The sequence below is a fragment of the Falco peregrinus genome, chromosome 2 (genome assembly GCF_023634155.1).
Source record: "Falco peregrinus isolate bFalPer1 chromosome 2, bFalPer1.pri, whole genome shotgun sequence".
Classification (NCBI taxonomy): Eukaryota; Metazoa; Chordata; class Aves; order Falconiformes; family Falconidae; genus Falco; species Falco peregrinus.
Genome location: NC_073722.1, coordinates 12,289,635 through 12,317,582, shown reverse-complemented (window position 1 = coordinate 12,317,582; position 27,948 = coordinate 12,289,635). Strand labels below are relative to the sequence as shown.

The 27,948-nt window shown below is 44.7% G+C and overlaps 1 protein-coding gene across 1 annotated transcript in view; it reads left to right on the top strand.

Annotated features, from left to right (window-relative positions):
- The first annotated feature begins 248 nt into the window (after window positions 1–248).
- Window positions 249–27,948, top strand: part of MAML3 (mastermind like transcriptional coactivator 3) — a 253,261-nt gene continuing 225,561 nt past the window's right edge. The window contains 2 exon segments of the mRNA XM_055795233.1: window positions 249–2,657; window positions 2,659–2,850. Of these exon segments, the coding sequence (XP_055651208.1) occupies window positions 2,403–2,657; window positions 2,659–2,850 (447 nt within the window). The 5' untranslated portion in view covers window positions 249–2,402.

Here is a 27,948-nt window from a genome sequence, read left to right as displayed (position 1 = left end):
CCCCGCCCCCCATCCACATACCCGCCTTTGTAACGGAGGCAGGATCTGGGGTTCCCCCTCGCTCTCGGGCTGCTCTGCCCAGGGCCATACTTTTCCCTTGGTTGGTTGGTGATACAGTAGTGATCGGTGGCCACCAAGAACTGCTCAAGTCGCTTCGCTTCGGTTCTCAAACCGATACTAAAGAAAAGTTTTAAGGGGGGAGACGTGCCCGTTGGTCCCGAGGCAGGGAAGGTAACGAATTGCAAATTTTATTTGTCCACTGTTATTTTCCATCTCGACATAGTCAGGAATTGTTGCAATAGGGATGAAATTAAAAGCAAATGTGATATTGCTTAGCACTTAAAAGAAGACAAAGACAGCTCTTTACCAGTGTGAGCCGCTTAGAAATAGTATCCTATGCTAATCTGCAGTGGCAGAAATGAAGATGGTTTAAATCAGATCTCATGACTAATGTATGAGTTCCCAATTTTCTTTATTTCCAGCCGCATGGTAGAGAACAAGGGTGTCTCTGGGAGATAATTCTGGTTTATATAGGTGTATTTAAAAAAAAAAAAAAAAAAAAAAGAAAAAAAATAATCGGGAGTGCCTCTCTGATAGCGCTAGTTAGGAAACGGCGATCAATTAAACCCGTGCGTGCAATAGCTTTGCCTGCCAAACGGTTTAAAACTAGGTTCCCGGGATGTTATTCTTGATCCATTAATCACCCGCGCTCTATAAGGAGGCAGCCACCGCTCGCTTGGAAAAATGTTCCTGCCCAACGTGTCGTGTTTCTTCTGTTGTTTAAAATAGAAAGTTCAGCCCCGTGTCTGGGAGGCACAGGGCTCCGCGCTCTGTTTGCATTCATTATGCAACAGTTGACACAGAAGGGAAACACGGCACACGCCGCCCCGCCGCGGCTGCAGCCTCCCGCCGCCGCCGGCCCCTCGGGCGCTGCCTCCCGCCCGCCCCCCCCGCCCCCCGCAGCCGCCGGCCCCAGCGCCACCCCCGGCGACCGGGGAGGGGGCTCTCGGGCGCCGCTGCCCCCCGCCGCCGCCCCGCCGAGCTCCGGCCCGCCGCGTAGCCCAGCCGCCGGGCCCGGCGCCGCGACCGCCCCGTCTCGCCGGCCCTCGCCCCGCCTGCCCCGGCGCGCAGTGGGGCGGCGCGGGGAGCCCCGGCGGGCGGCGAGGGGGTGCCCCGGGGGCGGCAGGTGACGGAGCCCCGCGCCGCTCCCCGCCGCGCCGCCGCCCCGCGCCTGCGGGCACCCCCCGCGCCGGGCGGGAGCGCAGCGGCGGGGGGGGGAGCGCCATGTCCGCTCCTGCTGGGCGACGTCCGTGCCGGGTTTTGCACCTTGTCCCCGGGCCTGCCTCACGGCCTGGAGGAGCTGCCGCCGCTGCCGCCGCCGCCGCCGCTGCTGCTGCGGTGTTTACTGAGCGCTCCTGTCCTGATATCACTCCGCTGGCATGGAGGAGGAGGAGGTGGAGGAGGAGAGCATTTGATCATTGTGATGGTGGCAGGAGGAGCAGCAGCAAGCAAAGCAGAGCAAAGCGTTAGGCTGTCTCAGCTCGGCGTTTTGCAAAGACTTCAGAGCTCTACTTTTTTTTCCAGCTCGGCCCGGATTGTTCATGTGTTTACTTCCCCCAGCCCGAGGATTTGCTATTTAGGTTCCTGTTGAAATGCAACTGAGCAGCCAAAGTACTTTGCGAACACGGTGCGGCATAAACACCCAAACTTTTTTCTAGAAGGAAAATACAATAAGCAAGCGGCTTTGCCTGTCTCTTGATGCCGGGGAGTGCGAGTGAGTGTGCCGTGTGTGCCCGGCGTGTGCCTGTGCTTGGATGTGTGTGCGCGAACGTGCGTGTGAACGGGGGTGTGTGTGTATGTGTGTGCATGTGCCGGGGCGCGTGTGTTTCTCTTTATACATGGGGAGAGAAGGCTTTTGGCAAAATCGCCGGAAATCTCATGGAATCTATTTTGAAATAATGGATTATAAAAAAGAAAAAGGAGGAAAGGAACTGGTCTGATATTTCCTGGAGTTTGCTACCCGAATTGCTGCTGTTTAGTTTGTTGTGCTGCTTTCCCCCCCCCCCCCCCCCCTTTTTTTTTTTTGTGTGTGTGTTTGTTGGTTGTGTTGCCGGTGATAACCTTTTAGCACCTTCTCTCTTTATTTCCCTCCTCCCCCCCCCCCCCCTTTTTTTTTTTTTTTTTTTTTTAATGTTTTGGAGCTTCTCGAGAGGGATTGGCTGGGGGGAAAGAGAAACATTTGCTTGGGATCGCTGTTTCCCTGATACATGGTGGTGCCCCCTCCCCCCCCCCCCCCCCCTCCGGTTCTCTAAAAAGTATCCCATCAGGACCCCGGAGAAGACTGTGTGTGTGTGAAGGGTAGGATAAAAAGTTCTTCCAAAATAGTGTGCACGGGGAAGAGGATGGGGGATTTTGCAGCCCCCGCTGCCGCCGCGAATGGCAGCAGTATCTGCATCAACAATAACCTGAACAGCAGCCTCGGCGGGGCTGGCGGTGCCGGTATCGGGGTTAACAGCACTCCCCACGGTCCTCCTGCCGCCGCTCCCGGTAACAATAACGCTAATAGCGGCGGCATTCCCAAGCACAGCACGGTGGTGGAGCGGCTGAGGCAGCGCATCGAGGGCTGCCGGCGGCACCATGTCAACTGCGAGAGCAGGGTACCAGCAAGCCCAGGCGGAGCAGCTGGAGCTGGAGCGCAGGGACACGGTGAGCCTCTACCAGCGGACCCTGGAGCAGAGGGCCAAGAAAACGGGCACCGGCGGCGGCGGCAGCAAGCAGCAGCATCAGAGCAAACAGCAGCAAGATGCCGAGCCTGCCGCGGCGGAGCAGAGGAACCACACTCTGATCATGGTAAGGGGATGCGGGCCGGGGGGGGTCGCTGTCCGCTCCGGGTCGCTCGCGGGGATGAGCTGGAGGTCGCCCCCGTTTGTTTGCCGGAGGGGGCCGGCGCTCGGCTCAACTTTGGCGGCGGCAGGGCCGCGGGCAGGCAGGGCGAGCGGGGCGGGGGGCTGCCGGGCGGCTTCGCAACTTCTCACGGGCGGGGGGAAGCCGACAAACTTTCCCCGCACCCAGCCTCTTTCAGAAGGGAAGAGCTGCCGCGGGGGAGAGGGCAGGAGCGGCGCCGGGCGTGCGCCGTGGGCTGCCGAAAGCCGCAGGAGGGTTTTGTGTGCGTGTGCGTGTTTCGCGACGACTTTTCGCGCGGGGGGCGTGCGGGCCCCGCGGCCCCACACCCGCTGCGGGTCCCGCCGGGGAGGAAGGTGCAGGCTGGCTGCGCAGGGCGGCTGCAGGAAAAAGTTGGGCAGGTTTCTCGCCTGGGCGGCCCCGACGTGCAGGAGCCCGGCTCCCCACCCGAGCAGCGGCTCTTGCTGAACCGCTTCCTAAAGTTTGCTTGGGTTTTAAGGAGCGTAGCGACGGGGGGGTGGGGGGGAAGGGGGCGGGGGCTGAGCCGGTCGGAGCGTAGCGGCAAGTAGGAAGCGGAGTTTCCCACTCCCAGGTTGCACCGATGATAAATAATAAAAGGAGGTGCGGGGGGAGCCGGGCCCCGCGCTCCGTCTGAGCCTTATTTAAAGCAGGTCGCGGCCGGCCGCCGCTCCCGTGGGTGCCGCTCGCCGCGGCCGTCGGGGGCAAGCGGGCGGCTCTGCCGCGGGGGCGACGCGTGTGTGTCCTGAGGCGCCCCCCCGGCCGTGCCGTGCCGTGCCGTGCCGTGCCTGGGGTGCCCGGCGCTCGGGGGCGGGCACGGGGCAGCTGGGTCTTCGCCGTCTGCCGTGCGCACAATGGGCGGTGGAGAGCGGCGGGGAGGGAGGGAGGGAGGGAGGGGAGGTGCGATGGCAGCATGTGGTTTACAAGCCTCGCACGTCCCTCCCTCTCGCCCTCCCCTGCTGCGCGGGGCGGTGCGGAAGGGTCCCGCAGGGCGGCAGCTGCCGCCGGCCCCCGCGTGGGGGGGGTCTCGGTGACAAAGCGGCGGGGAGGCGGCCGTCCCGGCGGCGGCTGTTCCCTGCGCGCAGCCCCGCGGGCAGCACCCTTCCCCGCCACCCCTCGCTGTCCTACCGGGCGCTTTGTCCGCCCCACAGCCCCGCTGCCTCCCTTGGGGGGGTGGGGGGGGGGGGTAGGGGGGCGAGGAGGCGGCGATCGCTTCGCCAGCAGCAAACAAAAGCCGAGCGCAGCCCCCGCCTCCCGCCTCGCCGCTCGGGAGCGGGGCCCGGCTGCCGCCGCCCCCCCCCGCCGGAGGCCGCCCCGGCAGCACGGCGGAACCCCCGGGCACGCCGGCCGGCGGCGGGGAGCGGACGGAGAAGAGCGGGGCGGAGAGGAGAGAGGAGCAGAGCCACACAAAGCGGCGGGGTGTCTCTGTGTGTGTGTGTGTTGCTTGGCAAACAGGAAGCAGAAGAACCTCACTGACATCTTGTCGCTTTCCTGGCGTTACCAGCGAGGCACAACCACGTTTCTGCCCCTCATCGCGCCTTTCCGCAGGGCCGCGGCCCTCACACCGGCTGCCCGCGCCGCCGTGCCTTGCCTTCCTCACAGCTGCGCCCGGCATCAGGCTCCATCGGCGGGGACTGCCCTTTGCCAGCCAAACCGGCCTCAAATCCCTTTTCACATCCCGTGCTGTTTCCACAAGAGCCGGGAAATGGGCTGGAGGCTGAGGAGACCCCGAGATTGCTTGGCTCCAAGGGCGGCATCGCGGTGTGCTGTGTGCCCGTCCAGCTCCGGAGCAGCCGGCGTGCTTCCAGCCCTTGCTGGTGGTGGGCCAGCCTTTCCCTTCTCAAACCCAGGCGCTAAAAGCCGGGATTTACTGGTTAACTGGCTCATTTGTTGGCCTATCCCTTGAAGATCCAGGGCAGATACACAAAGCCATGCTATAATGTGAAAGTTGTGGAAACAAAGTAACAAAAGAAGGAAATGCAGTTAGGTCTCCGCTATTATTAATTCGTTGCAGCTTGGGACACTTGAAGAGTTAAGAGTAGCCCAATTAAAAAGGGTAGTTTGCCATGTAATTAATCTTAACTGAATTTTTGTGCTAGTGTTCGTGCTCTTAGCATGTACTTGATGTGCGCTATGCTTTTCATCTTAAAAAGGCAAATTATAATACTTTATAAAGAAAGACCCGTTTCCATCAACTTTTTTTTTTTTTTTAAGAAAGGGTACACAAAGGTTGCCGAAAAATTTAGAAACATCATCTGCTTTGTTTCACTTGTAGAGTAGTGATTATGATTTTTATCTGATGTCTAAGAACAGTAAGGAACATCCATGGGTACATGAAAGTAATACTTAAGACCTGAGAAATTGCTCCTTTTAAAGCAATTGAAAAGTACTTTATTTGAGACATTTGTGCTTTTTATAGTACAAAAAAACCCCAAACACTCAAAACTTCTTCATTTCTAGCAATCATAACAGTTTGGTAAGTTTCACTGTTTATCTGCGTCTTTTACCAAAACAGTTCAACTTTATATAACATTTTAGTTTGGCGTGAGAAAACAGTAAACTACATCTTGGGGTTTTCTCCCTATATTTATTCTCTGTAAAATAGTAATTTATTATTAAACTCCAGCTGAGTAGTTTACAGTGGAACAGTGGATCTGCTACTGCTTCACTCTTCATACAAAAGCATTATTAAATTCTTCCCTCAGATTATTAAACAACACAATTTGGAAATGAAGTAGTCAGGATTACATGACAACAAATACAATGAGGCTAGGAAGAAATACTGCTTCTAATTCTTTTTTTATCAGGCCAAATCAAAGGAAAGCAGTATCTGTGTGTGTGTGTGTGTGTGTGTGTCCCTTTCCAAACTGAGAGATGCTGAGAAGGAAAGGAAATGTCTGCTGGGTCGAGGCAGCCGGTCACCCAAAAAAACCCTCTCAGAGGCTGGTGCTGGGACACGTGCTGAGGTGCCCTTCAGCAAGCTGGGTAAAAATGTCCTTAGAAGATGGTTATTTAAAGACATGCGCTCTGATTTTCTTCATTTGACGGAGTACAAACTATCCAGTCTGTACAATGCTCCTTGTCGCCACCCCCACAGTTTACACCCTCACTCCCTGAGTTCATTAAAGGGATTATGCAGTTTCCACTGTTTAGGGCTCTGTCAACTGACAAGCAGTTATCAATGGGAGCCTTTTTTCAAAAAGGGATGTAGGAGCATAGGCTTGGCTGTATTTCATGAATTGCTGATCTACTCTGAATTTGCGTCTTGTTATAGACCAAGTTTTCACTTGCTGAATTTTGAAATATCTGGATTTACAACTATTTCAACCTCTTCTACTTGAGAAGAACAGTGGGCTTCAGAACTGGTTTGCTGCCATACAGGCATTGATTGGGACATGCATAAAAATCAGAAGTGTTTATAAATGTCTGGGAGGAGTTCCCCTCCGCCCACCCCCCCGCCCCAGTGCAACCTGGCAAAAGCCAAAGTTGTTTTCCATGCCTTTGAGTTGGATTATTAGAATGCTGTACCAGCTTGGTTTTCAAAGGAAGTGTTGGGAAAATTTGCAGTCCATCCAAAACTCTGCTGCTCATCTTCGGACTGGTTCCAGGAAATATCAACACATTATTTCAGTTCTTTGGTTCTTTGTGAGCTAATCTGCCTTCTTGTTTCCTCCTTGCAGTGCAAGAGTCTTCTGGCTCTGCATCCATGTTACCATGTGTGGTTCAGAGAGATTGTGTGTGTATACACACATACATAAAATAAATAATAAATAATGTATATTTAGCATATAATAAATAGCCAAGTATATAATATATAGCCAAATATATGATAAATACTGCAAGTTATATCAGCTGTTTCTTATCCCTGTCACTGCTGTTCTTACTGTGCATTTTTTGTCATTTTTTTGTTCAATGAAACACCATGTCTGTAGTTACCATATCGACCTTCTAATCATGTTCATTTACATCTGAGCTCTACTGTGAAGTATAAAGGGGCTGGAGCTACTTTTTCCTATTTTAAAACTTTAAGAGACTTTTCTTGTTTGCATCATTATGGGTTTGATAGCTACTGTCATACTGACATTTCTAACCCTAAAACAAGCCTCAAGAAATTGGAGTTTTACACACCATAAACCTAAATTGTTATTTAGATCACTGAAATTAGTGACGGAAGTCAAATGACCTATTAGATCATCTCTTCTGTTCCCCTGCCAAAGCATACTATGCCAATTCAGAATTAAAGTTAGAGAAAACGCGGCTGGCAAACACAGTATTTTCCAATACCACTTTTTACCCATCCTGGGCTCATGCAGTGCCTCATGGAAGTTAATGATCACATTGCCCTTCTACTTGAGGGAAGGGAGATGGGCAGGCCAGCCCCTTCAGCTTGCTTGGTGTAGGGACAGAATGACATGTTCAGAATTACAGAAATCTGGTTATCTCTCTTCCTTGTTAGCTGATATTCCACCACAGAGAAGTAGTTCCCTCCTCTCCCACAGTCTCTCCTTTTCTGTTGAAAAAGATATCCGGAGTGAAAAGTGTAACTTCTTAATTTGTCTTAGTGATTCATGGATAATGTTGTTAATGAAACTGAGTGCTGAAGAATGCTGTCAGTCTTATGAGTAGTTTTTTAAAGCTTACACCTGCTTTATTTAATGTGTACCTGTGTGTATAAACATGCACATTTCTTGCATTCTTTCTTGTGTAATATTGCCATTCAACTTACTTTGCAGGTTCTGAGTTCATCAGTTACGCTATAGGAAATGTCTGTTTCTCTAGCACAGCAAAGACGAAAGATGATTTTTCAGCTGCTTCTTTTTATTTTCCACAAGAGGTCAAATACTGTAGTCCTTAGTCATGCCTGATGACTAAGTAGGATTAAGCCTCTCTTCAGTTAATAAGCTATGCCTGATCTTGCTCACACTGGGGTAAAGTCAGTAGTAAATGCAAAACTGGGATGATACTAGAATTAAATCCCAGGCCAGCAATGCTCCTTCTTTTTCATACGCATCATAGAAGGAGTCATCGTGTAACCCTTGTTATTTAGCTCTTCCTATAAGGGTGGATCTCTGTGTCTTTTCTTATTCCACACCCTCTCCCATTTTTCTTCTCCTTTTCATACCAACTCACGCTTGATGCTCCGGTGTGATTACTGTCCTTTAGAACAAGGAGGTTTTGTGTTGACCTCCTTTTGCAGCTAGTCAGCACAATAGGTTTCAGTTTAGCAAACTGAGAAGAATGGAGACTCTTCAAGCACTACTAGCCTCTAATGACCGTTGTATGCTCTGATAGAAATTGTGTCTCTTTAGAAGATCGTGGGTTGGGTTATTATGAACCATAGCTGGAGCAGGGCAAGTTGTATTTTGGCATAGGTTAGCCAGTCATCGTGAAATATAAGCTTCAGATTGACTATATAGCATGTGCTGAAAATCCTGCAGTGAAGTCCTAGGCCCCGTCAAGTCCAGGAAGAACAACTTTGGCTGGAACATGTCCAAAACTCCTTCTGCTCATGCAGAGCCAAAAATATTACCATGTGGTTGTGTTAGGACAATCGGTTGCATTTAGGTTAACCTAAACTTCCCGTAACTTGGCCTAAAGCTTAAGGCTTCACAAGTGGCTTGGGCTGGTGCAAACCTGAGCTGCCGCCACTGAGGAAGCCTCATCTTTCATGCCCTTGTCAGTGGCCATATTTTCTTGCTGCCTCCCTTTGCTAATGCTAGCCCTTGCCTCGTGTACCTCCGTGGCCAGCTGGTTCACCGTGCAGGTAGGGAGGACAGGCCCGTTTCTTTCTTCTTGGTTAGTTTTCAGCTGGATTGCATCCACCATTTGTTTGACTGTCCCTCCCATAGGCAGCACGGTCTTACAACACCTTAATCCTCTTGTGAAACTTCACCCTTATCCCAGGATAAACATCTAGGACCTATTAGTTAAAACATGCTGGCCTGGTAGCGTACATTTTACCTGAGCTAAGTAACACCTGGTGTCAGTGCACATGGTTCCATTCCTGAATACAGATGCTGAAACAGGGAAGGCTGTAAGTAGCAAAGGAGTCAGAGTTAATTTTTACTTAAACACTTGCATATATACGATATTTGTTTGCATGTTACTCTCATATTTATAATTCGTGGGGGAAAGGTGCTTTGGATTAGCAGGGGTTTAAGAACGGGTCTGACAGCCAGGAACTTGCTGACTGGAATCCTTGGAGTGTGTTGTTTTGTGAGTTGAAATGTGAGGTACCATCTCTGACTGAAGTTACGAACCTGTAATCAGTTTTCTAGCTGGGATCTCACGGGCTGTTCAATTAAGCAACGTACTCGTACATTCAGTGGGAATTTGGGAGTCTTAGCAACTTGAAGTATTTATTTTCCTAGTTTGTCGGTGAGTCACAAAATCATGTAACTTTGATTACGCTTTTGCTTCCCCCTCACACACTTCACTTTCACAATGTTTGTAGCTCAAAAGTCATCATAGACTGCCCTTGTTTGCTTTTTGAGTACTTGAAACCCAGTTTCATAGGGGTTAAGAGAAAATGTCTTTTTAAACTTGCAGCAGTTAATAAGATAGCAGCTGCTGAAATTTTGTGCTTACAGGAAGGGGCTGAGCTGCCTTCTTTCGAGACTTCCCTCTTTTGTATTTATTTTGTTTGCCACCACATACCGTTAAAATTGGCAAGGAGATAAGAATACTTTAATCTTTAGCTAGACCTGAGAGAAGTGTGTCCGCCCATCGGAACTCTGAATTTTCCATATGTTTGTGTAACTGCTCAGGCTAATGCTGCAGTGCTGTTGGTAGCATAGATGATCTATTGATGTTTGCCTGCTGTCAGTTCTGCACAGCCACAGCATACATGGAGTAGGAAAGAGGTTTGAATTTATGACTTTCAGAATAACTAAGCTAATAAACAGAAAGACCGACAGCTCAAGGATTTTCTTTCACATATTTGTTTTTTATCAAGGCCACTTTCTGTAAGGTCTTCATATAGGGCTCTATAGTGTTCTGTAAGGTCTTCATATAGGGCTCTGTAGCATTCTGTGAGGTTCTCGGCTTTCAGCAACAGAAGCCCGGTGGAGTTGCATTTTAGCTGATTGAAGGTGGGGCTGCTGGGCTGTGCCTCTTCCCCTCCTCCCTTCTTCATACTTCAGTCTCCTCCCTACATTGCTTTAGCTATGTGCCATACAGGAGCGTTTGGGGTTTAATAAAACCATTCAACTTCATTTTTCTCTGGTCTTTAGATTTAGAGGAACGGCTGTTAGGCACTGCAGTGAAGGTGTGGCTTTTCTGCCCTGGCTTTCTGCTGCTTGTGAAAATCTCAGTTCAGAAAGTCCTTGGATATTATGTACCTAGGTAAAGAGCAGAGAGTTGGTCCTTAACCTTATCCTTACCCTTGCTCTGACCCCAGGCGTTATCACAACAAGAAGCCAATACGCCTATGTATGTGTGTTTATATAAACCAGTACCCATACATATACAATGGTTTTCAAACTGCACTGCAAGGCAAAGTGAAAGAATTCATGATTGGCGATCCGTTTTTGATGGCAAAAGGGGATGTACTCGTCCGGTAAGTTTAAGAACTACTGATACGCACCCATTTTCTGTACTTTCAGCCTCTTTCCTTTAGCTTGTATCTAACCCACAGTGATGTTTTGGCACGTCTTCATTGTATTTGGTCTAAAGGAGGAAGGGAGGTAGTTATGGCAGATGAGATGCTGGTAGAGTTCTGGAAAGTATTGGAATTTTTTAATCGTTTAAGATCTTTCCTTGCATTAAGGAGGATAGACCAGCACTTTGCCAGAGGAGAAATTGTAGCATTTCCTACCACTTCTGTTTATGCATTTTTGCAAAGTCTAGTATATTTTGGTTACAGACTGTCTAGTATTTGAGGAAATTATTTTAAAATACAGCTGCCTTAGCTGGAAGTAGTTGTCTTTAGGCTGCTAAAAAGATTGTTAGATTTCAGCTGTGATTTTTGCTGCTGTTTGTTTTTGTCTCCAAAGCTGGTGGCTGTTGCTCTGACTTCTCTGGATTGCATTCCAGTGCATAACAGGCAGCATAGGGAAAACTACTACTGACATTAAATAACTGATTTTTAATGATTTTTTTGGCAAGCAGTATCTCTCTATTCATTACACATTATTTTTAGTTGTCACTGCAGCAGGTCATGCAGCTTTGAAGGCTTTAGTGGACTCCTACAGAAGACTGTAGACCTCTGTAACTGAGCGGTGGCCACATTGTTTGAGCTCCAAATTGGCTGAAGCGTTCTGGCCTGTAATCCGTGGCTGGGTATGAAGTGATGGTTCAAAATGATCTGTAGGTCCTTCTATTACAGCACGTTCCTGGGCTGAGCTTGCAGTGTTTGCATTCCAGTAAAAGTGGGGATACCATGCTGAGGTTGTAGTACTATCTTTTTTTCTAATTTGTAGACTGCAAGGTTACTGAAGGGCTGGATTGCTGCAGTTTTGAAAATTCACCTGAGAGAATTTGGCTTTCCATTTTTTTCACCCCAAAGGAGTTGACTGGGGCTTATTTTTTCTAACCCATTTTAATCCATAGTGCACGTCATGCAAAACAAACCAAAAATAGCTCTTTATTTTCTTTCCTCCATTTCAATTACAACAAAGCAAACCAAAAAACTGTGTTCACACTAGGGTTTACTGCCCTTCTTACTGACGTTTTTGTTGTGGGAAATGCCAGCGGTGGGTAGGGATAATGGAGATTTGTGAATGTAGAATAGCAAAACCAAAATTGATTTTGACTAGTGGAGTTAAAAGCTTCACCTCTCCCTCACCTATTACTGTGATAAAGGTTATAGCAGTCTAGTTACAGCCAGAGAGGGGTTCTTGGAAGTTTGCATAGACCATCTTTCTTTACAGCTGCTACAGATACTTGATAGATGTATCTATATATCTATACCGTATAGATACGGTATTTTGTGGGTTTCATTTTGTGTCAAAATACAAAGTATCTTGGAAAAGTGATTCCTCAGGAACAGCAAACTCGTCTCTTACTCTCTTTTTACTGTGAAATTTCACACCGCTTTGAGCCGGTGGTAAGAACACATGATGTTTACCTGTCTTTTAAGTAGTTTATCCAAATGAAACACCTGCATTCTCATAGCACACTGCATACAATACAGGAACTTTATTATGTAGGTACTGAAAACTATTATAGTCTCTGGAAAACCTAGCTGGTTAACCTCTTTTATGGTCTCTTCATGTGTTACTGCCTTAGGGTTAGTTAGATGAGGCAGCTAAAGCAAGTTAACAATTTGCTGCCATTAAATGGGGTGGTCTCCTCCTCCTTCTTCTTTCCCCTCTGTGCTGCAGTCCTGTACTTCTGCTGGTGCTGCTCTGGTGAGCCCATCTGTGGCACTTGGCTAGTGGGAAAATCACCTGCCTGGGAGAAAAACAGGGTTGATTTTTTGGCAGAAGGTGAAGTTACACGGTGGTACCAGGGAAGAGGGAATAGAGGAAAGAGAAGGCAGAAGGTACCACGTCAGCAAAGCTGCGAAATAAGCTCTGCCTGTGACTGTGGCCTTGTCCTAGGCGCAGCTCCCAGCTGAGAGCCTGGTAGCTGTGGGACATTGCTGGCCTTAACTGGGGACTGAAATACTGAAGCAGTTTATGGAACACCAGGCAGAGCGGTGTTAGAAGTGTCTTTGGGAATGCTGATGTGGTTACTCGTAAGGATGAGGTGATGATCCAAGGAGGCTGAGAGGAATATCTTTGCGCCCCAATCTAGTCTAAAGAAGACATCGTGTTGGCCACAGTGTGGACTTGTTTCAGGTAGGTGACCACTGTCCTTCGGGGGCTGGGGGTGTGTGTGTGTGGGGGGGCGGAGAATAAATGCCTGTGTTCGTATTTCTTTTGTTTCCTAATTTCCTTCTGAAAATTGCTAAGCTTTGTTTATGTCTTCTTGGTAAAACAAGGAAAAACATGCTCTTTTGCTTGATCTTTACAGCATGGTAATTGTATTTTTTTCAGACTAGTCAGGTGTTTATGCTTATTTTAATTCCATGTAGAATAATAAACTGGGAAAAATTATTATGAGAGGCCCATGTAACAGGTATTGCCATTCATGGAATGTGATACCTTGACTTACGTAGAGGACTTGAGGTAATAGGTGAGCTGCTGTGTCCAAGATAAAGGCACTTGCACGTAGTTTTACTTTCCTTCTATCTGAATCCGACTCCAGGCAGTATGATGATAACTTTTTGTTCAAGTAGTCCAGGAAAAATATCACAGATGGAGCAACTTCTGCCAACTTTGCTTTGTAATAGGAGAATTAATTAAGATGATGTAAACTGTAATTCTCTGAATGGATTTTTCCTGAAGTTGTACTTTGAATGCTTATTAGTTAGGTGATTTAGCTGATTTTTTAAGTAAGTTAGTGATGGGAGGTTCAGTGGGGGTTGTTTTGTTTGTTTGGGATTTTTTGTTTGTTTGTTTTTCCCTCCTTTCTCAGATGTTTTATTTCAGAATTAGCTCGCTTGTTACAATCCAACCTGTTAGCACAACAGGTAACAACTCTATTAGCAATATTGGTATTTCTAACACAGCATGTTCCATATGTCAAGTTTCTGTAGTGGTTGCTTGAGAAGGTATTGTTTCTGGTTTCAAAATTATTTACTTCCCAAATCTGTGACTTACCTGTTGTGGATAATGAACACCTGGTGAACATATGTTGCAAAGTCACATAAAGAGATAGTTTATCAGAACAGATTTGGACTGGCCAGTGTGCCCGTAAATGTGACAGCAGGAGCGAATTGTGCTGGTCACCTCAAATAGCAGTAGAATATGTACAAATTTTACTTGATAGTAAATAAATACTTTAGAGTATTTATACATAATACATAGTAAAGAAATACTTTACTCCAAAGTACTTCACCTCATCTTTTTCCTTGTTTCTAGAATGTGCTTTTTTTAATATATAAAAGTAAGAAAAGCTTTTTTCTGAGCTCTTAATTTGCAAACTTAGTTTTTTGTAAATGTAGGAAAATAACTGAGGCCAGTAAGTGAAAAACAATGACTAAATAATATACACATACACAGGGCTCTGCAGAGGAACATAGCATAAACAAATTTATATAAAATATTTCATAGTATTCAGAGATGCACTTTTTTTACAAATATACAATTTTTACATGCTTTAAGATTCAACATTTAAACTGGGAATTGAATCCTTCCTGTTGTGAAAGAGGGAAACCAAATGCCTACAGCTGTATAAAACTTCTATTAGTGTGATATCAAATATAAACGGGTTTTTTACTAGACAAGTTCCATATACTATTAATTTTATGATGCACATTGACAGAGTTTTTGCAAGAATTCACTTTGGGTAGGATCTTTTTCTTTTGCTCTCGGTTTAATTGGTTGGAGGGGTTGTGGAGGGGTTTTTTTGGGCTTTTTTTTTTCTGTTCTTGTTGGGTTTTTTTTTGGTTGGTTATGCCTGTTTCTGCTTTAAAAGGTAGAATGCCAAGTATAGTTCTCCTAGTGGAGAAGGATTATTAGCCCGAGTGGAGAGGAGAGTCAAATGTACTTCTTGTTGCGGTTATCACAGTTTTGTAGCTATCTGGATACTGCCCTTGGAGGTTGTGTGTTGCAGCAGTTGTGCTCAGGTGTAGATCATGATACGGCTGCCTTCCTAAGGCCAGGGAGTGGGGTTGTCTTGAAAATAAGGGTCCTGTTTTCGGTCGCTTGTATTTTCAAAACTGTTTTTTCTTAGTTGGAAACCTGGGGAGAAATTTGCCTAAAGTGGTGTCCTTATTTAGTCTGAGAATTAGATTGGGGGTGGGGTGGGGGGTGAACCTACTGTTTTCCCTGCTTTTTTAGGAAGTTCTTGAAACCATTACAATGAGAAACTGTAGTACGCATGAATTCCATGTTGTGGGCTGCCGTTTGTGGTCCCTCTAGCAGGAGTGGAACTAGAGAGGAGAGGGAGATCAGCACTTACCTGTGTGGAAAAAAAAATACTTCTGATGTGCTTAGTATTTGCTTGCAAACATGTGCTGAAGATTTAGTCTGGCCCCCTGTAACCCTGACAGACTGACTGGAAGGTGCCCACGTGGGCCCAGAGCATGTTCCTACCGATGCTAGTGGGAACTTGGTAGGTCTTTCCCCCAGCGTCTCCTCTCAGCTTTCAAGGACTGCTATCCCACTCATCCTGGGAGTGGTAGATAAGAAAGTTTGCCTTCTGTGTGCTGTCAGCTCCTTCCAGTTTGGAAGGAGAAAGAAGAAGGTGCTGCATCAGAAATGCCAAGACCTGGGGAAGTGAAAGGGAGGACAGGAAGAAAGTGTGGGTCAGGCGATGGGTAGAACTTTGCTTCTGCCCATGTGCTCAGGCTTCACCAAATGCTGGCCATGGCTACTCAGTGAGAGCACAGGTGCTTGTAATGAGCTTGGCTTTTGCTGGCTGGAGTAGCCAGAGCTCGATGGTGGGGCTTTTAACAGGGCCATCTCATGGCTGGCTGCAGATGTCAGGCAAATCAGTTGGTTAGGAGCTGGGGTTTCTCGCTTTTCCAGATCTTGCATCCACCAAAGCATTACAGTATGTTATGCTATCTGATTTTCTGCACTGTTGTTAGGTGACCTTTTTTTTTTTTTTTTTTTTTTTTTTTGGTTTTGTTCACATTTTGGGGAATCCTCAACACTTTGCAGTGGCATGGATAACGAACTTATATGACAGTTGTTCAGCAAATGTAAGCCTGCAGACAGCAGGCTTGCTTTTCCTGGTTACCTGTTGCATGTTCCTTGGAAGTCACCAACAGACTGCAGCAGTTCACATGAAAACCATTGCCCAAGTGACCTCTCGCGCATTAGTAACGGCCGTATGTGTGTATTTAAAGTCCTTTATGTCCAAATCCTGTTTACATGTTTCTGAAGTTGGTTAAGTAAGTGGCGTAGCTTTTTCTGCTAATGGGTTAGCTTTGTTTTGCTACAACAAGCTATGTTTCCAGACTTACACCCCCACCCCCACCCCCAAAGTGTGTACATTCAGTGCTAATATAAACCAGTTTGCAAACTTGATTACTGTGGCAGGTAGAAGGTAATGTGTATTTCTCAAACCAGTGGAACCAGTGGGAGGTATTTTAGGTACGGTGGTTTAGTGGCTGGCTGCATTCCTGTTTCCTGGTGGGTACAGAGAGAAATGCTGCCGAGCCACCGCAGGCCTTGTGTTACTGAACAGCTCTGAGAGATTTGGTTTCCCTTGGGTGGGAGTCTCATATTTTTGGAAGGGAGGGAACAAGCTTCTGTCCTGGAGGTCCAGCTACGCTACCAGCCAGCCAGGGTTTTCAGAAGATGTACAGACTCGATAATGCAGTAAGCCATAGTTATAATCATGTCCTCTTGGCTGAGCAGTCCTGGCTGTGCCCTAGTGTGTGAAGCAGGTGGTTAGCACTTCACATCGTCGTGGGGGTTAATGGAATTGCTTGTTGTTTAACAGGTAAGCTTGAAAATTAATGTCACGTTTCATCAGACCTACTTGCACCTGCACAACTTAGGCTGTTACTATCTCAGGCGAGAGAACCGAGTTTTTCTGTTAAAATGTCTTAATGTTCAGAGTGCTTCTGTGGTAGGATTTGTATGATCCGAAAGCATGCCTATTGCAGATTTAGGTTGTTTGGGTAGTTGGCAAAACTTAGTTCTGTCTGCAGTTTTTAATGTTTCAGTCATAATGCTGAGATAGCAGCACTCTTCAATTAGTAAACACGCACAATACCGACATTTCAGTAAGGGACCTTACCTCACAGAGTTGCCCTCTTTCATCTGAGGGAGGTGGCAGAACAGATGGACCTGGTTATGTATTTTCAGCACAATATTTCACCTGTCCAAGAAGTATCTGTACTCAGTTTTGATAATCTGACTTGCCTTCATCACAAGAAGTTTGAGTTTGACCTTGAGGTAAAGACAAGGACAGATGTGGGCACTTGGTGTTGCAAGAGCACGGGAAAAATCCATCGAGTTCCGCACCTAGGATGTAGGATGCACCAGACCGTGAAAGACAACCTTTTCTTTCTCCTAGGACTGTAGAACTGTAGGTCTGGTGTGTTTTGGTAATACCAAGTAATAGCGTGCTTATCTTCCTCTGTCGTTATTGACAGCTGTGGTTTTTGGTATTGCTTCAGTTCCTTTTGTTGTTCCGTAAATATCAATATAAGTCAATCTCTTATTCTTCGTTATGTTGTGAAGAGATTGTTTGTATAATGAGGTATTAAAGGGGTCATTTAACTTCATTTAGTTCATGTTTGCAATACAAAAAAGAAACAAAGTAAAAGATATCTGTGGAGACAGAAATGGGAGCTTAGTGATAATATTTAAACAAATTTGGGGGGAGATGTTGGAAGGTTACTACTGACAGGCAAAATGCAATACTTGAATAAAGAGCTATGCTAAGTCTTGTAATAAACTGAGTTTTGGCAAACTGCCAAAAAAAAAAAAAGCCCCAAACAAACCAGATTAATTGCTTTTATTTGAGCCATTTATAATGATTTTATTAATAAATTTTGTCTGTCAGGTGTCAGGGCTTCCTGGCTCTGTTTTCCAGTACTCCCTATGCGTAGTTTTTATTTCTAAACTCTAGAATTTAGAAATCCAGAGCTGTCATTTCTCACATGTAGTCTGCACACTTGTAGGATTGTGCAGTACTCTGTGAATGACAGTCAAGAAAAGAAATTTCCTAAAAGAAAGTTTAGGAAATTTCTGAAAGTTACCCACATCTCTGCTGGGAAACCCCTGCTCCCTCCCTGAAAGCAAAGATTCCACAAATTGTAAGCCATTAAAAACTAAGACATTAGAAGCCACGTGTCAAATGCAAGATATTATTGCAAGTTTAGGAGAGATTAGATTCAAATTATTGCTGAGGTGTGTGGGCTGGGCTCTGACTGGAAGAGGATAAAGGATTTATGAGTGCGAACCAGACCACTTCTTTTACATCCAGTGGCAGGGACCTGTGTCTGTCCTTCAAGGGGAAGAGACCCGAATCTTCCAAAATCTCAGTGTTTGCGTGTAAACGTTATTTGTCTGGGTGGTATAACTGATGTAAAAGCACATAAGTACTTGTATTTCTAATTCCTCACAGTAAACCTGTACATACATGTTGTATATCTGTGTGTGTTTATGTGCGGTCACTGCGTGATTGGTTTCATTGAGCACAGATGATGTCCGCTGATGGTTCAGTTTTTATTAGGAAAACATACTTTCACAAGTGCTTTATAATAATAAATGTGTCATGTTGCTCTAAGGCTATCATTCTGTGAAGCAGAGGTTGTTGCATTAGTTTTTTAAGTATCAGGGAAGAGATGTATGGCTAGTCTTTACAGTTCACTAACCTCACGCCGAAATTGCTCATAAGACAGTATAATTCATACAGAGAGAACCTTGCAGTGACTAATGGATTTATTTATGGTAAATGTGTGTTTTGACAACTGGGACCATACTTTTAATTTCCGTTTGTAAGGTGGAAGTTTGAAGAATTGGAAGGCTCTGACACTTGCAGAAAATTATGTGATTGGAAAAAGTCTTCATTTCCTCCAAAATCATTTTTCTGCAAAAGCTTTTCATCCTGGCACTGCTAAGTTAGTTTAGTTCCTCCAAAGGAAGGTGTGTGTGGTGGAGCGGGGGGGACACCCACAATACAACTCTCCCTTTCTGCAACAGGGTTTTTACTGGCTGCTTAATTCAGTATCCCTATTACTGGCATATGGATTTATCTCCATAATGGCTCAGTCGCATATAGGTGACAAAGTTTCAGAACTAGGCTATATTTAACAATTTGTTTAGTGTTGGCTTTATTCTTTCTGGCCGAAGCTTCTGTGAGGTAGACTGTTGGTTTTGTGAAAGCTGGATTGCAATCTAGTCATCCCATCGAGCGGAATGCGTAGGAGTGGAGAGGTGGCAATATCTTTACCAGCAGTGGTATGTGAAGCTATTTCCATTTGGTGTGATGTTAGGAGAAATATATTCTGACCCATACAGTAATGAAGGCTGCAGGTTTTCTTCAGGACAACTGAAGAAATACATGTCTTGAATTTTTGTAGTAAATAATAGCTATTGACTTGGAAAGGCTAATTACGTGCCGCTTGTCATGTGGAGACCCTGATGGGCGAAAATAGCCGGCTTTTTTGTTTGACTGCCTCCTGTCAAGGTGATGCCAGCTCTGTATTCTTTTAAGCAGTAACACCTGTCTGCATTAGTCTGGCAAATGAGGAAGCACTGGGAAAAGGGCATTAATCTGCCCCCTCATGCCACCAGCAGCATGAGTTAAAAAGGAATGAGAAGGCTGGACTGTTGGCTCGTTGTTCCCTGTTGTCCTCTCAGAGTCACCCCAGCAACCCGTTGCTGCTTGAGCTGGAGGGGATAACGTGGAGAGGCAGAATCCCACTGCTGCCTGATGAGCGTGTGCTCCGCTCTGGGCTGATCCCCTCACTTGCGTGATTTCAGGAGTCTGCGTTTTTCTGGATGACAAATAAGAGCATCAAAAAGCTGTTTTTTCCCATATTTAATATTAAGAGCACTTACTGGCTCAATACAGTCATGTGAGCAAGTACGTTGGGTACTTTAAAGAATTAATGAAAGCAATTGTGAATGCTGAAATAAAGTCTGTTCTTAAAATACAAGTTAGGGGAAGTTACTGAGGTCTCTCACAAAGTGTAAGATGTTGTAGTTGTATAATATCTGGAGCCCATTCCCACAATTAAAAAATAAAAAGAACCCTCGGGATTACTCCTGTGTGCAGGGGGGAACCTTGGGAATAAGCCCCGAGCTCACCTGCCATCCTGGACGTAAAAATAGCCAGCTGTCCAGGCTGTTTCAGTTCATGCCTTTCTTCTCTTGCTCTCCTGCCACACGCTGCTGTGAATAATCTGGGTCTGTCTTCTTGATACCCATTTACCTGAATTCCTGGTGAACTCCAGGCCTGCGAGGAGGCTTAGGAGGCGGGAGGAGAGGTGTGCGCTCTCTTCCTTTGTGAGTTGTTGCTTGATGTGCGGGTCAGCATCCCCACAAGGAAGAGATGAGCTTTACGTAAAAAGAAGTCATTTTAATTCAAAGGAAGGTTTTATTTTACCTCTTTTTGTTCTTTGGCTTGGATGTTTATTTAATCTTTACCTGCTGCTGGAAACTGAGTCGGACAAGAGAAAGTCCAAACTTCTCTGGAAGCTGAAAGAGAAGACTAGCTGAGAGGTCATTCTGGCCAGCAGTCCCATGAAGCTGCTGGAGTGTGCCAAGTCATGTAAGCATCCGTTCCGATGGCCACTGGCTAGATGCATTTGGCTTGAGCCTGGACTTTCTTCCCTTCCCTTGCTGATGCAGCGCTGTGAGGAGAGTCCAGTCGTGGTGCGTGGGGAGCTGTGGCTCTGCCCCACATGCCAGAGTGGTGCTCCCGATGCATCCCGCTGAGAGCGCAATGATTTTAATTCTAACTGCCTTGCTTTTGTGTGTTTCTACAGAGCCTTTCTAAGAGGGTTGGTAATGCGTAACTCTTAACTGGAGGTTAATGTTTGAGATGTCTCCTTTTTTTAAAAAAAATATTATTTTGTAAAATAATACATGCTGTTGGTGACCATCTGACTGAGATCTGCTCCAGGTGTTAAAATGTAATTTATTAAATCAAACTAATGGCCAAAGTACTAGTATTCCCTTCTGGGGCTAAAATTCAAATGTTTAGTGAACTGTTTTGTGGTAGGGGAGCAAATGCTTTAAAAAAAATACTCGATGAAGCGTGTGTCCCTTTCATATTCCACCTGGCATATTCTGATTTTATTTTATTTTTTCACGTTATAATTTTCTGTAGTGGATTTTTTTCAATACACCTCACACAGTGTCTCCTGCTTACTTTGTGCAGTGGGAGAAAGATTTGACAACGGCTTTAAAACAAACATAGTATTTCTGCATTTGGTTTTCCTATTTTGGCACAGACTGATACGTGAGAGAGGCTTGCATGTTCGCTGTATACTTTAGCCTTTATAAGCATCTGTTACTGACCTCTCTGTACGATGCCCTGTTCGCTCGGCTTCTGCCTCAGAAAGCAGATGGACAGAGGCAGCGAGTGAAGAATTCCCTAAGACAGAAGAGAGAAACACAAGGTGGCTTACACTGGTAATAGTAGCAATTACTCTGTGTCTTTTTCTGAAGAACTGCTACCATACTTAGCAAAATAGATTAGACTAGATAAAGGAAAAATCTGCTGCCTTTTTTTTTTTTCTTTTTTCTTTTTTTTTCCCTGCAGGCATGAGTGATCATGCTCCTTGCAAGCTAGAGAGGGATACAGGGAGACTAAAATAAAGCCGTATCTGTTGATCACTGCAGGGTTGTCTGAAGGGTTTCTTTCACACTTGCAGTAGCGTAGTCCCTGTCATAGTGAAGAACACTATATTAGAGCACTAATAACAGCATCGCTACCCCTCATACGTACTTTCTGTCTGGATTTTCATGTAACCCACCTACTTAGAAGGTATTAGAATAGTAAGACAAGAAAACTTGAAACAAGATCTTAAGCATTAGAATATCTTACCCTAATGCTCTTTTTCCACAGGTTCATAAAGCATTCTTCCTCCCCTGATTTTTGATGTTACGGTGTCCCTCTGCTTACTTGCAGTCTACGTTCCAAAAAGATAATTCCAAACTGCCTGGAATAAACTGATGGAGGAGGGGATTTTATTTCACGTGTCAGCTGCAGTTATTCTTTCATGAATTGTTGGTCATAGGGGTTCATTTCTGTTTCTCTGCTCAGGCCCTTGTTTGGGGTGTGATTTTTTTTGGCTTGTTCGTTTAAATCTTTTTTTAACACCACCCCCCACCCCAAGCGTGGATAAAAATCACAAACCCGAAACGCTTGTTGTTACCCATTTCTTAATAGTTCAGGTTTGAGAGCTCAATTAGTAAACTTAAAATTATTTTTTAAAACATAATTCAGATGTGACAATAGGATAGCTTATGCTTAAACTTACTGTCACCTGTTAAAATAATCCAGCCACAAAAAATTATCCAAGCACTATATTTATGCTGAAGTTTTAAAGGAAATTGAACCAGCAAAAGTTGACACTTAGGAAATAATCTGAAACAAGGGGGTCCTAAAATCCTAACCAAGGCAACAGGAGCCTTCTGTGCCGATACTGACATGGTGTCTTCATGGGTTTACTCAGTTCAATTAGTTCATTTAAGGCTGAAAGCTGATTGCGGAGAGAGCAGGAAGAGACTTCTGCTTCCCATAGGGCAGAAGACAAGGTATCTACTAATTTTAAAATCTTTTTAAATACAGAGAAAACCCAGTTTGATAAACTTTTATTCTTACATAACAGGTACACCAAAGGTATTTTTAAAAATTAATTTTAAAAAGTGTCTTGCTCTGCTAATGCAGTCTTTTATGTGTTAATGCAAAGGACATACGGAGTTGCCAAGTAATGTGTTTTAATAGCTACCTACCAGTAAGAATTGACCCTTCCCTAGACAGACAATTACAAAACCAAAAATGTTCCCAAACTGATTTATTCAGATCAGGGTTTCCTGCCTGATAACTTAAATCTTGATTAAAATCAGCAATTTATTTAAACCACTCTGATTTATACCAGCCACTCTGCCTTCAAACTAAGTTGGAGCTTTAGACCCTCTACCATTTAGCACCACACTTATTCCATCCTCGTATTTTAAGTCATTTACACAGTTTGTCTGATACCTATCTGCACTTGCTTTGCTGTGCTGATCGGTTCAAACATCTTCCTTTGTGGTGTTTTTTAACATGAATCTCGTGTATCAGAATAAGGAAGGGATTGCATAGCTTAACAGTATAATTTAGATGATAATGCAGCACAAGTGTGTAATTTCAACAGATGTTCATGACCAGTAAATATTTTGTATCATAGTGAAACTTGGTTATATACAGTTAATTTCTTTATACCATTTTCTGTTATGTTCTTTTTGGTTTTACTGGGCTAAATTCAGTGAGACCTTGATGAGGTTTTTGGTTTTTTCCTTTAACTACGGGCATCAAGCTCTGGCCCTCCCTGTCCCTTTTCCTTTAGCTTGAAATTGTAGGAGAAAATGGTGCTTTTTCCACTCCAGCCTCTAAATGAGCTGGGCTTTGTCCAGCTGCCAGGTGGTGAAGGTGTGCATTGTGGTCTTCAGAGCAGACAGACCTAACGAATGCACTGTTCAGCTAACAAGGGTAAATTCATTACTTTTATTTACCTAATTTAACTGTGTTTTATGAGATATCATTATGGGAAGTTTTCTTACTTGCCAACTGCAATTTCAGAATAATTTGTCACACTAAGTGTCAAAAACAATCAAGAAAGACAAAATGTTTAAGTAAAACACAGAAGTTGTTTTTGTAGAAATTGAGTTGTAAACTAGTGGTCTTTGTTTTAGTGGGTGTTAGAAATGCAGAATTGCTTTGGCGGAGGAGTCTGAACAGCACTTCCCCCCCCCCCCCCCCCCCCCCCCCTTAAATAACTAGGGTGTAGACATAGTGACAAAATAAATATTTGTGTTTAAATTCAAGAATAATGCCCTAGATTTCATTCCTCAATATTTAGTTTAAAGTTAATTAGCAGATGGGCTTGAGGGTTGTGAAATGCTGATACCATCTCCAGAGTCTTAGTTAAATGGCTAGTTTTCATGGTCTTGAAGGGGGGGGGAAATCAAATGTAGTCAAGAAATTGTGAAGTACTAGTAGAGGTGAGTTCAAGTTCCCGAGCTATATTATTCAGCTGCTGTTCAGTATCTGTTAGCCTGTCTTGTCAGAATGCATCTTTTATCTAGTCTCCCTCTCATCATTATTTAGCTGTATAGATTACAATAAAATCAGCACAGACTGAGGCATGTTTCCATCACCAATGTTAGATTTGCTGGAGACCTGATTCTCATAGCTCTCTATCCTTAGAAGGACACGTGTGGGAAATATGAGGGTGCTTGATAATAAATTTCCTTGAGGAAATGGATATATGTGGGGATCAAAAGAAATAAATTGTTTGGCAGATGTTTTGCTTTTCTGATTGTACAGATCTTGCTGCAGTGGAAAGTGGAAGTTACAAGGTTTTAACCTTTCCCAGTGCTTCTTGGGACAAGGAGCCTGTGGCTGTTAGGGAAGTACCTGGCACACCTGAGATGATGCCACATCGATCAGAGTAAATAATAAGCAGCATGGTTCACTGTGGTTTTGATTAATAAGTTTGCTTCATTGCGGTGTGTGGAGATGCACGGCGACAAAGACAAGAAACAAATTCTGAGGTTGTGTTTATTAGAAGTGACTGAAAAGAACAGTTAGTTTAAAGATTACATAGTATCTATTATGACATGCAGTTTTGCCAAAAATGCTAATATGTCTTATCTTTACCTAACAAAAATGTAATTGATGCTGTTGCCACTTCAGCATCCATAGCGATCTTCTAGCAAATGCAGTAAATACTGCTTTCTCTAGAAAAAGACAACCTTTGTATCATGGGAATAATTTGTGTAGTTTGCTAACTGTAACCTGCTGGACCACATTGGAGAGTGCGTAGCTGGAGGTTGCTCGAATACCGCAATCATTTTTAATTTGTAGATACATAAGAGAGGACTCTTTCTCTTTTGCTCTCTGGAGTTGGATATTCAGTGCAAAGTAATAAAATGTATTTGCATGCATTTTTTTCCCCTCAGATGCTGTGATTAGGAAAACATTAGCAAATCTCAGCTGTGACCAACCTTTCCTTTCTGACCATGGAAAAAGATTAAATTCTGATAGACTAAAAATAGAATTTCTAAAATTGGACTGTGGGAAAAATGGGAAAACGATGACATGCAACAGATTAATGTAGAAGCATTTATGTGGGTTGATCTCCTTTTCCCGGTTACGTTGTGTTAGAATGTAGACAGATACATCTAGGCCATTTCTTTGCAGACTCACGTGGCGCAAAACTTCTGTATATAATGAACTCTCAAGAAATGAGTCATCATCAGCTATTTTGCAGGAATAAAAATGGATACCTAATGGAGTAGCACAACAGTAGGAACGGTCTGCCATGCGTTACAGTTATTAATAAGAACATACCCGTAGAGTTTATTTCTGTATTTAATGGTACCTGGAATGCTTCGCCCAGATCCACCTGATGTTCACAATTGGTTCAAAGGTTTTACTTTTCTATGAAATTCAGACCAGATTTTAACCATTGCCCCTCAGTTTTGCTGGTGTAAATAATCTGTACTATAACCTTAGTTGTTTTTCCTTAATCACTGTAACTGAGTACTGGAGAAAGTCCCCCATTGCCCCCCAGCCTCTTGGTTATCTTGCAATATTTGCTAGAAAACACCTTTTCTGCAGTTTGAAACTTCATTTAAACATAACATTTTCTCTGGGTACTGGTAGGCACAGTAACTCCCAGGTAATCTGGTCTGAGGACCTGATCCAGCAGGGCCTGGAGCAGGCTGTACGGATAGCTACAATGCATTCCAGACAGAGATTAGGTTCAGTACTGTCACACCTGTAGGCGGATTTAGGGTTTAATATAATAAATGTTAATGAGAAACATGAAAACTCGCTAAGATGGCAATCTATTATGAGAAGGGAAGGAGAAGAAAGTGGCAATGGCTCTGGTGTCAATAGTGTCTAACCGTTCATTAAGCCAGGGTGGAAAGAGAAATCAAACAGATTTATTTATGAAAACTGATAGTCATAACTTTACAAATTGTGGCTTGCATCTTTTCTACATGAGTTTGGAGTATTACTGAGTGATACAGTGTTCTGTTGGTTTCTCCATAGTTAGTAGCTTGTTGTGTAAGTCTTCACCTTCCCTAAAAGCTGGGCTTTCTCAGGGGAGGTGTCTGTGGCAGCCTGTAATTTAATACCTCTCATTACTCATTAGCAAAGGCATCCAGGTTCACATTGTAGGTGTTTCCCTTTAGTCAGGCTTCACTTTAGAAGATGCGGTTGATTGTGATTTGTGGCTTGCTTTACAACTACTATTAGTTTACTTGTTGACATACAGGAATGGTCACTACTGAGAACTTTTGATCATGACACAGTTTCTGTTTTCACCTGGCAAATCTGTTAATGGTTGTGTCTTGGAAAAGGAAATGTTTTTAATAATCCTTCTCTGCAGCATATATTCTTTAGGATTAGTATGAGGTCTGCTGTAGGGAGATAGGGAAGGAATGCTGTGGCTTGCCTTTCACAAAGGTGAAGATCTGTTAGGGGATTTCTTGTGTTTATTCCTGAGGAAAGGCTGAACACTGATTCAGAGTTACGTAGGTTAGATGCTCACCAGACTGTGTGCAAGTACTAGTTCTACAAAACAGTAGTTTGATGAATTTTTTTTAAAAATCTTACTATTAGCAAAACCATCCTTCTTACACATTTGAGAAAGAAGCAGTGAAAGGGGATTCCACTCCTGTAAGTCCATATCTAGTAGCCAACTACAAATGAAGCTGTATTCCAACAGTTCTCATTGAAGTAGCTAAGTTCCTTGCTTTGAGCAGGAGGTCAACACTGTGAAAAGCACATGCTTGTTGTGAAATAAACTAGGCAAGTATTGGTGGGATTAGTCCCAGCTGCTGTAAAGCTTCCCTTCTACATACTGCATCCGACTGGCAAGCCCACACCACCCTCGGATTTCAGGTGAGATTTTTGAAGCACGCAGGAGCCTGTAGGATAAGGGTTTAAACTTAGTTAGGATCTTTCTTTTTTCTTTTTTAAACAATAGCTCTTAGACAGCACAAGTTGGGCCTGTCTTTCAGTTGATGTAAAGCCTAGCAGATAAGTGTTATGAATGCAGGATCCTGCATCTGTATGAAAATAAATCTGAATAAATTAAGCCTGAGAGGATAGATAGACCAGAAAAAAATGCAGTCAGATACTTATTAACACGTGCAGTGACAGTGAAGCTGGAGATGCCTGACTTGTCCAGTTGAACATGAGTGTCCAGTTGAACAACATATGACTTGCTGCTTGTGAACATGGTGGCTCATTAGTATAGAAGCACTCTGTATGCAAGTACTAAATGTGCAGATACATTCGTATCTGGTATGCCTGTCTGGAAACATCTCATTTGGCAAAGCAAGTATCAAGTATTATACCTCTTCTCTTCAGCACGCTGCCAGCTACAGTGCTGGCTTGCAGCTTGTACACCTGTACTTACAGAGGAGACTCATGATAGATGCAGGCAAACATGACGCATAGGTGCACAGGTATCTCTGGCTGCTGCTTTTAGTGTTTCTCTGATGCTTCCTCTCACTTTTGAGTGTGATTCATATTTCTGTGGGGTTTTTTTTCTTCTCCTGCCCGCTGAGCTCATCACATTTTGGCTTCCAGTAGTCTTTCTTTAGCTATAAATATAAATATTATATCTAAATATTTGTAAATCCAGATAGGTGAAACCTTATTGTAAGATTTTTCCGACCCATGTCGCTTTCACTGGTAGGATTTTCATTTTCTGAAGGCTGAATACTCATTGGGTCACAGTAATTTCCGTATAGGTTTACTCCTGTGGCAAAGAGCCATTGAAGACTTCAGAGCATTAAGAGACCGAATGCCTCCGAACAGTGTGAGATATTGGGCATTTGTTTTTCTGCCTTCATGTTTCTGCACTGGGTTTCTGCTGTCAGGCCACCAGCCTTGCTTCTCCATCTGGTCCTTTCCAGCTGGCTTGTTGCCAGCAGGCTGCAGTGTAAAGCCTTCAGTGATCCTGTGCATGCACCAGATCGCAGCAAAAGCCATGTGTCCTGCTGTTCCGCTCCCCCCGCCCCGTGCCACACTTGGTAAGGAATTGGATCCTTGCAGCAGCTGCGGAGGTGAGCAAGGCTTGGGGACAAAAGGCACACCCCCGTGTAGAAGCCCAGTGTTTGGACAGTGAGTGTGTGGAAGACAGGGAAGCTGGTGAAGGAGCTTCCCAGCTGCTGTTCCCCCCCGGTAGCTGAACTGCACCAGGCACACAGAGCACCGAAATGGCTTTATTAGCGCAGAGGTAGACTTGTGGCCTTTCACTGGCGGGTTTCCAGTGTGACTTTTGTAAATGACAGACAGACAGAGACACACACGCACACGCGCACACGCACACGCTAGTTG